The 14802-nt window shown below is 33.1% G+C and overlaps 2 protein-coding genes across 2 annotated transcripts in view; both read right to left on the minus strand.

Annotated features, from left to right (window-relative positions):
- Positions 1–7206, minus strand: part of LOC128214402 (set1/Ash2 histone methyltransferase complex subunit ASH2-like) — a 44586-nt gene extending 37380 nt beyond the window's left edge. Inside the window, exons 1-6 of the mRNA XM_052920855.1 lie at positions 7189–7206; positions 3124–3196; positions 1886–1975; positions 1533–1621; positions 1092–1177; positions 515–610 (exon numbers count right to left, since the gene is read on the minus strand). Of these exons, the coding sequence (XP_052776815.1) occupies positions 515–610; positions 1092–1177; positions 1533–1621; positions 1886–1975; positions 3124–3191 (429 nt within the window). The 5' untranslated portion in view covers positions 3192–3196; positions 7189–7206. The remainder of the gene's footprint in view (positions 1–514; positions 611–1091; positions 1178–1532; positions 1622–1885; positions 1976–3123; positions 3197–7188) is intronic.
- A 2673-nt stretch (positions 7207–9879) lies between these two features.
- The window catches only part of LOC128214409 (uncharacterized), a 31213-nt gene continuing 26290 nt past the window's right edge, over positions 9880–14802 (minus strand). Inside the window, exons 10-13 of the mRNA XM_052920869.1 lie at positions 14500–14581; positions 13241–13339; positions 12651–12750; positions 9880–12279 (exon numbers count right to left, since the gene is read on the minus strand). Coding sequence (XP_052776829.1) covers positions 12236–12279; positions 12651–12750; positions 13241–13339; positions 14500–14581 — 325 coding nt within the window. The 3' untranslated portion in view covers positions 9880–12235. The remainder of the gene's footprint in view (positions 12280–12650; positions 12751–13240; positions 13340–14499; positions 14582–14802) is intronic.

Genomic DNA, 14802 nt, shown 5'->3' on the forward strand with positions numbered 1-14802 from the left:
GTTCATACTGGATTTAAACTATTCAACTCAGGTCAAGTGAAGATACATACCTTCACAAGCATTTCTGACATTTCTAACATTTTGCCATGGAAAGAATGCAGCCTTTTACTAGCCAACAGTTTGCTAGTTAAATCATACACCATGAATGCAAATGGTGAAGCTTGGTGTTCCTTAATAACAATTATAAAATTGTTGCTGCTGACACGTCATGAATGTGACCTGATCATACTTTATTAATTGCACACCAAACTTTATGTCACCAAATGTTTGATTTGCAGGTTCTTGCAGTGGGATTTTGTTTGATCATTATTTTATATGGGTCTATTTTGCAAGAAAATGAATATCTGAATTATAATTGTGTACCATGTCACATGAATTAACACATGTGCTGTAATTTTCAAACAAACTCAATGGCATTTCTATTCTTCCTGTCAGGTATTTAAGTTTTGAAATAGGTACTCGATGCTGAAATGGTATGGAAATATAATAATTATAATAATAATAATAATCCTACCAGTGTTTTGTTGACAGTGTTGTGCCAGGTGAGTTTCACCCTCCGAGGCATTGTGGTCATATTCTCCCACTGTTTCTCGATAAACGGAATTATCTCCTGAAAGAGAGGACATTGCACAAAAACATGGCCAAGAACCATTACACAGGTCAGTATCACTCTACAGAGCATGGTGGTAATTTTATCGAACTGTTTCTCTTGATACAGGATAATCACACAACAGAAAAAAAAGATAATTGATCAGTTCAATACTATAAGACGCCTTAAATTCCATTTAGCAGCAAAACTTCATTCTTGTATGGCATGAATGGTAAAGTAAAAAATTCAGAACCACAAAAAAAGTTTATAAAAAAAAATATATTTTGACATAGATATAGCGAAAATTACCTTTTTTTTATTTGTCATTACTTATAATAAAATCAATTATACTATAAATTTGAAAAAACTATATATCAATAATTACAAAGGGTTGAACACTAAATAGTATGCATCTTAGTGTATAAATAATATTTAAACATTTAAGCCAGTTATTAAAGCCAATTTCTGCTGAATCGATAGCTGAATAACAGACAATTTGTACCTTATCCCTGGAGAACATGACTCTGTTGTCGTTCCGGAACAGAAAGGTCAGGTTGGCAAGAGTTGTGTAGCAGATCTGTTGGAAACCTACAAGAAAATGGTACAACAAGAAAATGGTACCATATTGGGTGTTTAAACATTCTAAATCTTACTCAAGAACGCTGATGTAAAACTGGTACCAATATTCTTAGCTGACCCACTATGTTCCTATCTATGTTTGCTAATATTACATTGAGCAGCAGTGCAGATTCTATTTTACTGAAAAAGAAACACAACTGCTGAAAAATATTTTGCGAATATTAAATATTTTTACATCTTGTTTTTTATGTAGGCTTTAGTTATTTATAAGTTGTGGCTTAGCGAAGAGTGTCCACATGGTTGTTGGTATATACTTATCCTTTATGGCTGGATTGGGCTGATATATAATGAATATTCAACTTACTGGCTTGTTTCTTCTGGAAGCTCTCTAGACCATTCTCATTACAGTGCTTGCACTGGTAGATGTAGTTACACATAAATGGGATACACGTCCTGAAAAAATACATACACAAATGTAGTGTTTCTACAATCGCATGTTTATCTAATGGACTTTTACTAAAGTAAGAAATCTGTAGAAATAAATATGCATCGTTCTTGGTATTTGGAATTGAAATCTCCACTGAGAGTTTGATCTGGCCTTAAAAAAAGTTACTCTTACATGGGAATACATTTTTTTATATTGGACAATTTTTTGGTAAACTAAGGAGGTATTGCTAGACAGTCAAGATTTTTCTCAGCTTTCCGAAAAACTGGTACCCAATATAACAGCTGGTGCAGTCTGCATGATACCATCGAGAACAGGCCTGACACTGGAGCTCCACTGTTCCTAGGTTACGGCCTTTCCCACTAAAAACAAACCAGTGACGAAACTTGTAAAGCTATTTTGATGTGTGTTGAGTCTGTTTTTTTGTGTTTGTACTTGTGTATGTTATGTTTGTACATTTATGTCTTAAGTTCACTTCAGTGTCATTTGGGCCAGTGCCTTGTGCCTCTAGACAGGTTATATATTTGATTTTCGACTACTGGGCTTGTCCCTGTAGCTCTCATTGTATAATTAATTCACATATTGTAATTGTTAACTTACATGCATGTACTTAGTTTTATCTGAATATCTTTGTTGATGTTGTTCCCATGTATAGGATATAAATATACCTGAGCTGTATACAATAAAAACAAGAGCTGTCACAGAGACAGTGCCCTCGACTATTCCGCCGCTTTTCGGTGTATGGATTGAAAAGTTTTGGCGAAACATGCATGGATCACTGTTTGATTAGATTTCAATGCAATACATGATGTGCTGAGATATTTACATAAATTGAATGGAAAATATTTGAGGTGGTACGCAAACTTTAACATAAATTTTAAGTCGAAAAAGGGGCATAATTTTGTCAAAATGCTTAATAGAGTTACCTCCTCCTGTGTACAGGTTGGGGGTATGATGGTGAACAAGCGTGCAAAGTTTTCAAGCCACAGATGTCAATGGACTTTGAAAATATTTAAGGTGGTACGCAAACTTTAACATAAATTCTAAGTAGAAGAAGGGGCATAATTTTGTCAAAATGCATGATAGAATGATCTCCTCCTGTGTAAAAGTTGGGGGCATGATGGTGAACAAGTGTGCAAAGTTTCAAAGCCATATATGTCAATATTTGAGGTGGTACACAAACTCTTACAAAAACTTTAACTTAAGTGGTTACGGCGACGCCAACGCCGACACCGACGTTCGGGTGACTAGGATAGCTCTCCTTATTCTTCGAATAGTCGAGCTAAAAAGGAGAATGGAAGGCATAAACAGTTTCTACTGTACACAGCGGCTGTGTAGGAATTGAATCCTTATTTGCAAGATTAAGCAAGCATTTAATCTCATTCTGGAAATACTTCCATGAGGTAATTTTCCAGATTACAAGAGTGTAAGCCTGTCTGCCTCAGATGTTTAAATTCGTGAGAACTTGCAGGCTGTTCTCAAAACATAATTTTTGAGAATGTAGGCTTACCAATAGCATAGTTCCTCATCCTGCTGCATGCCTGGACCAGACGGATGTGGGAGTCCACCAGAGTCCATTGTATCTAGACACACAAGTTTAACACATGAAAACAAACAAATATCAGAGAATAGTTTCAATAATATTATTTTAAACCCAGTAAAAAACCCAGACAGTATGAAAATGATTCAGTTTATGGAGATTTTGCATTTTTGGACCATAGGAACAAAAACAAGGGCTGTCACAGAGACAGCATGGTCACCCATTTCCCCGCTTTCAGCCAGAATTCCTAAGTCGAATACATGTAATAAAGAAACATACATGCAAGATAATTATCTGAAGTCACTTGATTAGCTGAGCTAAGTAGTATGGATGATTGGGAGCCATTGTATAAAGTCTCAAATGTAATACATGAAGTATTATCTGATATATTGACTAATTGATTAATCAAGTAGTTGGATAGTTGGGAACACATGTCTAAAGTGTCAATGCAATACATTATGTAATTGTATTTTCTGAGATATTGACTTAAATGTGGTAACATGCAAAACTCAAACAGAATTACTAAGTTCAATAATAAAGGGACACAATTTGCATTATATTCAAAATAGAGTTATCAAACTTGATTAATTAAGTAGGTTGGATGGTTGAATACCATTGAATATAGTTATATAATGTATTACAAGTTGCAATACATTATATAGTTACTGAGATATTAACTTTTTTATTTATATATATCATATATATATCTGCTTACATGCCAAGCCTTCAACTGGTTAAACCATATAGTTTGGATAATCATAATAAAATAGAGTTGTGTCATTTGATTAAGTACGCAAGTTAGATGGCTGAGAACACTAGTGTGTGTTAAGTTCCAATGCAAAAACATAAAGTAGTTGCTGAGATATCAACTTTAATGTGCAGTGCTTACATGAAAACCATTACCATGGTGTGGCAATTATGCCAGGGTGAAGAGAATAGATCTACTTATTCTTCTAATGGTTGAGCTAAAATGAGAGTGGGACTTGAATAAATTCCACTTAATGGATATGTTACTTAACCACAATTTAATTTTTACCGCTTCAGAGTTTTTGACGATTTTTTTAATTTATGACTCTACGCGTCCATATCCCACCTGTTGTTTTCTAGCCAAGAATGACAGATCCCAGCGCTAAGTATATTGAGCGGAAAGATAACAAGCACCTGCTAGATGGATTCAAAATGGCGATGCTTTATTGACAGAAGTCGATCTAAATTAAACTAATTACCGTAAATGACTGGGTATAAGACGATAGGGGGTATTAGACGCAGGGAAAAAAATATGTGAAAAATCGAGAAAAAAACTTTTAATCTATGTTTTTGGTTAAAAGACGCATAGAAAAAATGTCAAAATCGTCCGGCATTTTCAGCCACCATGTTTGTTGACAGTGACAAAAAAATTTTTTTTCGTGAAAATGGCGATGGTTATCTTTAAAACCATACAACCATACTGTCGAGAATGAAAAGTTATGTTATGCAAAAAATATTTTGACAGTGCCCAACTTTGCTTTTTTATATGTAAGTTTGATTATTGTTTAATTCAATTTATTATTCAAAATAATATTGAATACCGTAATTCACAAGAGTGCGGACACCATAAATTAATTATTTTTTTCGCTCTCCGAATACATAGAAAATTATCATTTTTACATTTTATTTACATGTTTGTTTAACCTGCCTTTTTTCTTCATGTTTGCTTTTTACCACTTATTAATTTATCCGTAGTAATCAATGGTCATAAACTTATTTATTACGCCTATAAGTGTAAATCCTTCATGAAGTTAATTAAAACACCATTTTATACATGCACTGAACTGAATAAACACATTCTATCGGCTTCAGATCAAAGAGTCACACTGTGTGACGTCACATAACTTACAGTTATACCCACGAGGATCTCGTGGAGAGCATGGACATTGCTATGCAGGATTAATGTATAACTGTACGATTATTGCTTCATATAGTCTATAAGTGTGGTACAAGTTTAAAAGCTTATTGGCAGATCGTTTTACAAACATGCCATGTCTATGTTTTCTTAATCCCTTGATTGCCCTTGTTGTTTGTTTAATCCTCAAATAAATATATCACACTTTCTTTTCAACAGGCAATAAATCGTTTAGGATGGGTAGTAACTAATTAAATTGTCTCAGTGGTGTATACGGTAAGGTAATCTAGCCAGGCATTGTAAAGATAAAAATCAATAATCTTCGTCTGTGAAACTTGGTAACTATGAAAGTTATGATTGATGTCCTTTGGGTGCCCGAAAATTAGGTACGCAAAATAAATTATTTTGGGAAATAATTATTAAAAAAAAATATTTTTTGTTGATATTATAAATGTCTTATGATATACCGTATCCCGATCTTCAACTACCGTTTTAACCCGTATATACTCGATCAATATGACGCGAGTAACATCCCTTTCTACATAAATCTAAACAAACTTTCGGCTTGAAATTGACCTCAGAAAAAAAGTTCAAAAAATTGTTACTGGGTATTGTACGCAGGCATTTTTTTGCATCAAAATCTGAGGGAAAAAAGTGCGTCTAATACCCAGTCATTTACGGTATTTGTGTTTCATTAAACACTTGGGTGTAATAAGTTAAAAGTATTGGCTAAAATAATTATTGTGTAACTTTTGTGTTTTTATTTAACAGTGAAGTGTTTAGTATTGTGGAGTAACAGTTAGAAGAATATATTTTACATTGATATGGATCAGCCGACTTGTGGCGTTTAGGGAACAAAATGAATATTCAAATGTTAAAAAAGGGTCCTAAACCCGCATTATTGTGGCTAGGTGCTCTTCTGACTATATAAACTGGGCAGCTTGTTCTTACCAACAAACACTACACACCTTCCCCAGTTGACTCAGGCACTCCCGTCTTTTACTGATGAAACCAGTATAGAAAGTAGTTTATGTTTATTATTTTATCATTTTTTAAATAAGCTGTGAAGTATTGTGGGTACTAGAAGAACAGTATAATATTTAAAACTACTCCTGACATCCCTACAATTCTTCCATCACCATCGGTACAATTGTATTCATGACTCCAGGTAGCCACAATAATGCGCGTTTAGGGAACATTTTTTAACATTTGGATATTTATTGCGTTCCCTATAACGCCACAAGTCGATTTATTTATACCAGTGTAAAATAAAATATTAGACTATTATATTACAACAACACTGAATTATTAAAAGAAAACATAAAAGGGACACATAAATGATATACCGGTTAATACCTTTTATTTATAACTTAAGTTTTCCATGATAAACTGACGCTGATCGGCTTCTGTCAACTTTTCACTGCCATATTGGGTTAGCCACTATTAGTATATTTATCCTACGCAGTGACCTCCGCTGTTGGGACATCGATATTCTTGATACATTATTCATAAGGTTGATTTTTTCCCGACTGTTTTCCTGATAAGTATATATATATATAAATGTTTTTGTTTTATTAAAGCTTTTAAAAAACCTTATTTATATGTGTTCACATTTTTATCAAATATTGATGCCCTTAACTGAAGATGACTACCTGATTTTAAATGCGCATTTTATTAGTGGAGTTTAACCGGAACAGGTGCGCGTTATCTTTGCGCTGGAATCTTGGCTAGGAAAACAACAAGTGGTATATGGACGCGAAGAGCCGCCAACACAAAAATGATCAAAGACTCTGAAGTGGCTGTTTATATGGACTAGACTCCATGATGACAATCATACCTTTTGCTCAATTATGTCTAACACTTTTTTTAGAAAATATCTGTTGATAACAGAACCCCTTTTTACCCAGTACAATAAATGAAATAACATCGCTGTCACTTTAGTTTTGAATCCAATTTGAGGTAAAAAAAAAAAAAACATGTCGCGAAAATGTATAACAAATATCGATAACTATTTTTCTTTTTAAATTTCAATGAAATCATCATAATTCCTCTAACTGTCTTACTTATTTCAGTAAATGGATAAAATTTGCAATGAAATAAGCTTTGCATGTCGTTAAAATATGATAAAACTACTAATTTATTTATTTACAAACCTTAACAAAACTTTTATCCCTTGTGAAATTGGCAAAAAGGTTAGTGACAACTATAATGTTTTCAGCAAGTATGGTTGAGGAATTCTTGATTTTGTCTACTAGCATAAGATTCAGATATTTCACAGGAACTTGTACTTGTAATTATTGCAGTACTATAGTTTCTTTAATGAAGAAAAAGTGCATGCAATTTTGTTACCAAAAATCTAGCAGCAAAAAAAGTTATGCCTTAAACATTCATCTGTCTGTTCATTCATTATTCAATCAATCAATCAATCAATCAATCATAAATTAATCCATCCATCCATCCCCACGCACTCATCCCCACGCACTCATCCATCCATCCATCCATCCATCCATTTATTCATACATTCATTCATACATTCATTCATACATTCATTCATTCATTCATTCATTCATTCATTCATTCATTCATTCATTCAATATATTACATAGTAGAAGGGTAAACAAAGAAGAAACAAGTCAGGTTTTGTTTTGTTATTTTTATTTATATATATATTTTTTGTCAATTTATATAATTTATAGCATCAATAAAACATTGACAAAGAATTAAAAATATGGGGGAAAATTGTTTGTATATCATAACATGTATAATAAAAATATTTTTTAAACTGAATCCAAAATATATCAAAATCATTTTCACATGGCTGAACAAAAACAAATGAAGAGTAATAAAAAATGACATTGTGAGCGATAATAAATCCTGTGGAGGCAATCTCACTATATAGAGAAAAAAAAACAAGATTTATCAAAGTGATTCAATTGAAAACAAAACTAATCACAATGTGTACACAATTTTCAATAATTTTCAAATATACTTCCATTTCTGCTTGCTTATGATGCACATGTCTGTATTTCTATAGACCTTTCAATCAAGGATAACCCAAGAAAGTGCAAGCACTTATTCCCAAAGGGGTCCTTTGTTTTTGCTGAAGGGACAGCACACGGGAGAGACAGTGTGGGATACAAGGAAGTCTGTGTGCGATACCCTAGCTCTTTTTCGAAGAGACAACTTGGTTCTTTAACGTGCTTGGTGTAAAGCAATGATACACAGGGTACAACTTTCCTGGATTAAAACCAGTACTGAGTACACCACTTTTCCAAGCACTACCCTTGAAATGCCGAGCGCCAGGCAAGTTAGCTACTTGTACCAACTTTTAACATCTTTCGGTACAACGTGGCCAGGGATCAAACCCATGACTCCCGCTCAAAAAAGTAACTTATCATTTCTTCCACAGGACTTACTGACACTGAAGAGTAATCATTATTTTGGTAAAAGAATCAGGGAAAATAAAATGTGTAAAATGAGCTATAAGATTCAAAACACATCAACATGTATACAAAACTATATTTTGATGATATTGCACTGTTTGGATGTAAGCTGTTACAAACTAACAAAAATATTAGACATAACAAAATATTCTAAAAAAATGTATCAACCAAAGAGATTAATAATAATATCTGTCAGGTGTTCCCGTTCCGGATAGAAAAATCTGACCCGAGGGCACCTGCATTGCCAGGTAACGAGGCTTGCCGAGTTACCAGCTACGCAGCGTGCCCGAGGGTCGGATTTTTCTATCCGGAACGGACACACATGATAGATTTTTTTTCTAGCATACATTAAATTACATTTTTTGTGAACAAAATACATAAAAAAGCGCATTTTTGTACATATCACCAAAAAGCGCGTGCGATGATGTTTACTGACGTCATGACGCGCAGTAATTTGTATTCACTGCATATGTCAGTAAGTTCCTTCGACATCACGTCTTTTAAAGGTTATTTTGTTTTGTATTTTAAATTTTATTTTTTTAAAGTTAATGCAAATGGAACTCATCTATTTAAATCTCATAATCATGGTTACATTAAGTGTATTATAAAAGAAATTGAAATTATTATGTCACAGCGCGTGACTCATCTGGCATGGGGGGATGCCAGATGGAGTTTTCCAGCATGGCTGAATTCACCAGAAATGCCTATCCGGTGTGCTAGAATGTTAAATATGTCACTGAATAAATTTATTAAATACAATATTCTTCTTCTACACCAGTAAAAGTTTAAAGGAGCCCTCCCATAGATCGGCACTAAAATGCATTACTGATAAATCAACCTTTAAGTTGAGCACCTGCAGTAAATCTCCTGAAAGTATTATAGAAATGTCACCAGTCAACAAGTTTTCATATGCCATTTACATTTACAAAAATAATTTACAAAAATAATAATAATAATAATAATATGAAAATACAAAGATTCATGCATTCATGTGTGTTTAAAAGCACAAGTTAACAACGGACAAGTGGAGTCTAAAAAGATATCGCCAAACTGTACGCAGCTTCAAACAAAGATTTCGTATATTTAAGCTGAAATCTTATAGAGGATAATTGTTTGTTTCAGAGTAATATCATCATATTTTTTTACCGAGTGAGCACCAAAAGATATAATTCATGAGTGGCATGGTGTTCAAGAGGTGAAATATATTTCTATCTTATACTGAAACAATTTTTATTATATCCCTTGAATTGGATTTTAAGGTCATTTAATAACACTTTTTAGAAAAACAAACCAAATTGATTGTGCATGTAACATCATTTTGCAAATAACGTCGTTGTGTCCCAGCCCTTTGCATGCAGATGTTTGATTTAAAACTGAGAGTGGGCTAAAATTGAAACAGTGAAAAATATAAATTTTTATTTCACCGATAAATCTCTATAAACCACAGGAAAGCATATAATAAATATTGGTATTAGTTCTCTTTAAAATTGATTTAGGCTATAAAATTTGTGAACACATGATCTTTATAAAAAGAATGTCAGAACATAACCATTTTATCAGCCAAAAAACAAAAATGATAAAATTGCACATTTATCATTCATATTTTTACCAAATCTTAACAAATACATAATATGTCATAAAACAATAACACACTATGAATAAGTATTTACATTTAGCTAAGTAATGCCACCTAGATCAAAAGATAACGCAATCATAATGCAAACAGTTGTGACATTGCATTAACAAATAGAATGCAAAGTTAATTTATTTTCCTAAATGAAACATACTATTTTACAGTGAAATAACAATCATTTTTGCAAATCACAAATTGTCCAGTGCCTTGACTGCTCTATTGACATATTATTTTGACCAGCAAAATATCAACATGGCACAAGATTGTATGTGTAACCATTTCTCATGGTTGCTTATTTCTTATTTCCCATAGTAGCTAATAACTATTTCCTATAGTAGCTTTTCATTTTTTTCCCATGATAGCTATTTACTATTTCCACGGACGCTATTTACTATTTCCACGGAAGCTATTTACTATTTCCATGGAAGCTATTTACTATTTCCCATTGTAGCTATTTAGTATTTCCCAGGGTAGGTTTATATTTTTTTCTAACCATGTGCATTGTGTACAAGAGTGGTAAAAAATTGAAGTTCTTGAAGTATTGTGTAAAATTCATATTGCCATTTTGTCCAAGCAAAAAGTAAAATCAATATATGATTACTAAAATATATTAAATATCAAGGGATTTAACTTCGAGAATGTATCTTAGAGTTATTATTATACAAATGGGTACAATTATATGCCCATAAATTCCATTAAGATTTTCAGGTTTTTTTTTAAATATTTTTATACAACATTCTTGTGTGTCAATCAAGATAATCAGGAACCAAAGAACAGTTTGTTTTTTAATTGTGCACAAGTGCTATTGCCATTAACCAATTTATCAATTGTATTACTTTGTTTTTACAAATTGTTATAAAACTGGCATCATATCAAGGGATGCAATTTAGTAAAAAATGTGTCTAAGAGTTGTGATTCTGGTACCACTCACAATAACACATTTCCATTTATTTATTATGGATGATTCAAGTTACATTCTTTTCAATCTTAAATTAGCCAAGTTAATTGAAAAGTAAGTTCATTACTAAACTCTTTACCGGGTATTTCAAGGGAGACAACAAATGAACAGTGGCCCACAGTGTTATGGATTTTGTACTGTGCCCTAGTCAAACAGGATATTTATATTTTTTTTAAATTTCCATTCACTTTTTTCAATATATTGTGCTTAATTAAGCATTTGTTCAAAGTATGGGAGGTCATTTGGTAACAATCACTCAGTGGGTAATGGTTATAGTACTACATATATGTTCACACTGCAATAATTATATTGATGCTAAAGTCCCCTATAATCTCTTTAAAAACATTTCCAGTTCTGTGAAAAGTAATTTGATTTGCTAGGTTTTGTCAGTTTACAATTGGGCCATTTACCTGAAATTATTTAAAGGGACTCGCTCATGTGTAAAATGCATGATTTTGTTTGTTTGTTTGGAATACAAAATGAAGTGTGTCAAATCATCAGGGGTGATTAACTAAGACAGCTGGAACCCTTCAACAAATGTTGAAATATGCTCATATATTGGCCGTGACTTCCAAAACTGGTGCTAAGGCAATTCAACAAAAGGCTGTAGCGTGATTGGTTGATTGACATTATCACGTGTTACATTCAATGTACGAGTCCCTGAGGTAAAGTGGTTAAGATATTGTTTTTCTTTTTTCTTGTCTGTACCAGCCTGGGTTTGCTCCCCACAAAAAAACTGATTTTCTTTTTATACTTAAATTGTAATTTTTCTGCCATTTCGATATCAAAGAGTACCATAAACTAATTATAATATAAGTGTTTCATCTGCACTACCGGGAAAACTTGTTTTTGGTGCCAAAACATGAGCGATTTGCTTCAAGTTTGAGTTACATTACTTGTCATAAAAGAGCATGTTGTTATTCGTTTAATAAAGTTTGAAGCTGACATTTTTAATGGTCTTAAACTGTAGATGGTCAGGCAGACACATGGACAAACAAGATGATTATTTTGAGGCACATGGTTTTTAGAGAGGCCCTAGTTAATGACATAATGAAACAGAGGGCATTTTAATCAGAAGCTTTCTAAATGAATAAAACAGATCTCGACAAGCATTCCCCTTGGCAGAGATATGAGCATAAACACCAAAACAGCGCTGTGTCTGAGTGTCAGGTTGGATTGAAGCCTGGTATACTTGAGAAGGCCGGGCTTGCTGAAATATAGGAAATATGGATACTACATTATATATACAATCTGTAGAATAAGTTGCGAGTAAGTAATTTTTCATAAGCACACAATTAAGATACAGTCCGCAGAATTCTGTAAAGAATAACCACATTTTCATTTCCATAAAATATTTGTAGCAATTTCCAAACCATACAGGAAATTCAGGTGTTAAAGGCACATGAAAATATATTTTATCTTTTAAGTATTGTCCCCAGTTTTTTCCTCTATATAACCAAAGGTAGCTATGGTATAGCTTCCATCTATTAACCAACAGCACATTTATGACAATAAATACAAAATGCAGCGAGTAAAAACTTAACACAAGTCCTATATTCCTAATACAAACTGCTCACGTACACAGGAGGTTTTGTGGCACCCTAAGCACAGAGGTGGTATGGTAGATGTCGATGTTGAGCGCCTCCTTTGCCACCCATTGGGGACACTTCCACTTGCCCCACTGTAAATAGGTATAGTTATACATTAAACATTACACACATGGGAACCTCGCTTGGTCTCGTCACTTCCAAGAGGTAGTTTGTCTAAGTAATCCATTTCATTAAACAAGAATGTTCTATTATTCATTGACAAAATAAAACCCCTTCTTTTATCAATTAAATGACTAATTGAATAATGTTAATTTAAAATTCAAACAAAATAATGATATCCACCATCGAATGTTGAACTATATAAGAGTGTTTTCTTTCTTCCCGTAAGAGCATTTATTCTCATATTACAATTGGAAACCAGTTAGCGGAACTAAATATGCAAGCTGAATGTGCATACAGATAAATAACAAGAAGGTTTTTTCTGGACACACCAACTACCCCCAACAAAACAAGACCACAATCTTGCGCAACAGTGTCAACAAGAGCAGCTTAGCAAATGTTAACATATCTTTATTTCACAATTGTTGTAACTAAATGAAATTCAAACTAAGGACAATGAACCTCTTTGTTCTTTGGCGGCCATATCACAGCTACGGGCACCTTGAGATCAACTTTGTCGTCGTTAGACAAGGTCACTTCCAATTGTACCTCATACCAACACTGAAACAGCAACAACATTTACTTTATTTTAAGTTAACTGCAAGAAATAGTTTGCAGTACTATCATATTACCACCACATGTGTACAGAATATATATATCATATCACCACCACATGTGTACAGTATATATATCATATCACCACATGTGTACAGTATATATATATCATATCACCACATGTGTACAGTATATATATCATATCACCACATGTGTACAGTATATATATCATATCACCACATGTGTACAGTATATATATCATATCACCACCACATGTGTACAGTATATATATCATATCACCACATGTGTACAGTATATATATCATATCACCACCACATGTGTACAGTATATATATCATATCACCACATGTGTACAGTATATATATCATATCACCACATGTGTACAGTATATATATCATATCACCACATGTGTACAGTATATATATCATATCACCACATGTGTACAGTATATATATCATATCACCACATGTGTACAGTATATATATCATATCACCACATGTGTACAGTATATATATCATATCACCACATGTGTACAGTATATATATCATATCACCACATGTGTACAGTATATATATCATATCACCACCACATGTGTACAGTATATATATCATATCACCACATGTGTACAGTATATATATCATATCACCACCACATGTATACAGTATATATATCATATCACCACCACATGTGTACAGTATATATATCATATCACCACCACATGTGTACAGTATATATATCATATCACCACCACATGTGTACAGTGTATATATATATCATATCACCACCACATGTGTACAGTATATATATCATATCACCACCACATGTGTACAGTATATATATCATATCACCACCACATGTGTACAGTATATATATCATATCACCACCACATGTGTACAGTATATAAACTCTAAACATTGTTTTTTTAAAATACTCACTTTTTGATCTTGTTTTGTTATGCCTGTGGTTTGAATATTTTAGAAAAAAAACAACTCTTGAACCCGAGCCGTTACTAGTGCTTATATCCCATATAAGACAATAACTTTATTCTGTTGCTCTTGTATAGTATTGAACCTTGGATCTTTTAGGATCTTTTGGGATAAAGTCCAACAACAGAAAACTGCTAATGCATCAAAATTTGTTACTGACCTGTATATGGTGTCCATTAACGGTGGGAGGGAGGGGCGTGTTATCACAACCTCTTAGAGGGATCTGTATATTGTCTACACCTCTGAAAAGCGTCAACACAGGACAGTTAGAACTACTGCAGAAGTTTTTGTTGCATGACTCCATTTAAATAAGTAATATTTACTCCTCAACTTCCATTCCTTAAATGAACTGGCTTTTGGCAATTGCCAATATCAATCGATGAATGCAACATCTTCGGCTATGTTCAGATCGCAATTCATCGCATAACAATAAACATGAAAAATATCTATCTTGTAATTGTTT

Source organism: Mya arenaria, chromosome 2 (assembly GCF_026914265.1).
Source record: "Mya arenaria isolate MELC-2E11 chromosome 2, ASM2691426v1".
Lineage (NCBI taxonomy): Eukaryota > Metazoa > Mollusca > Bivalvia > Myida > Myidae > Mya > Mya arenaria.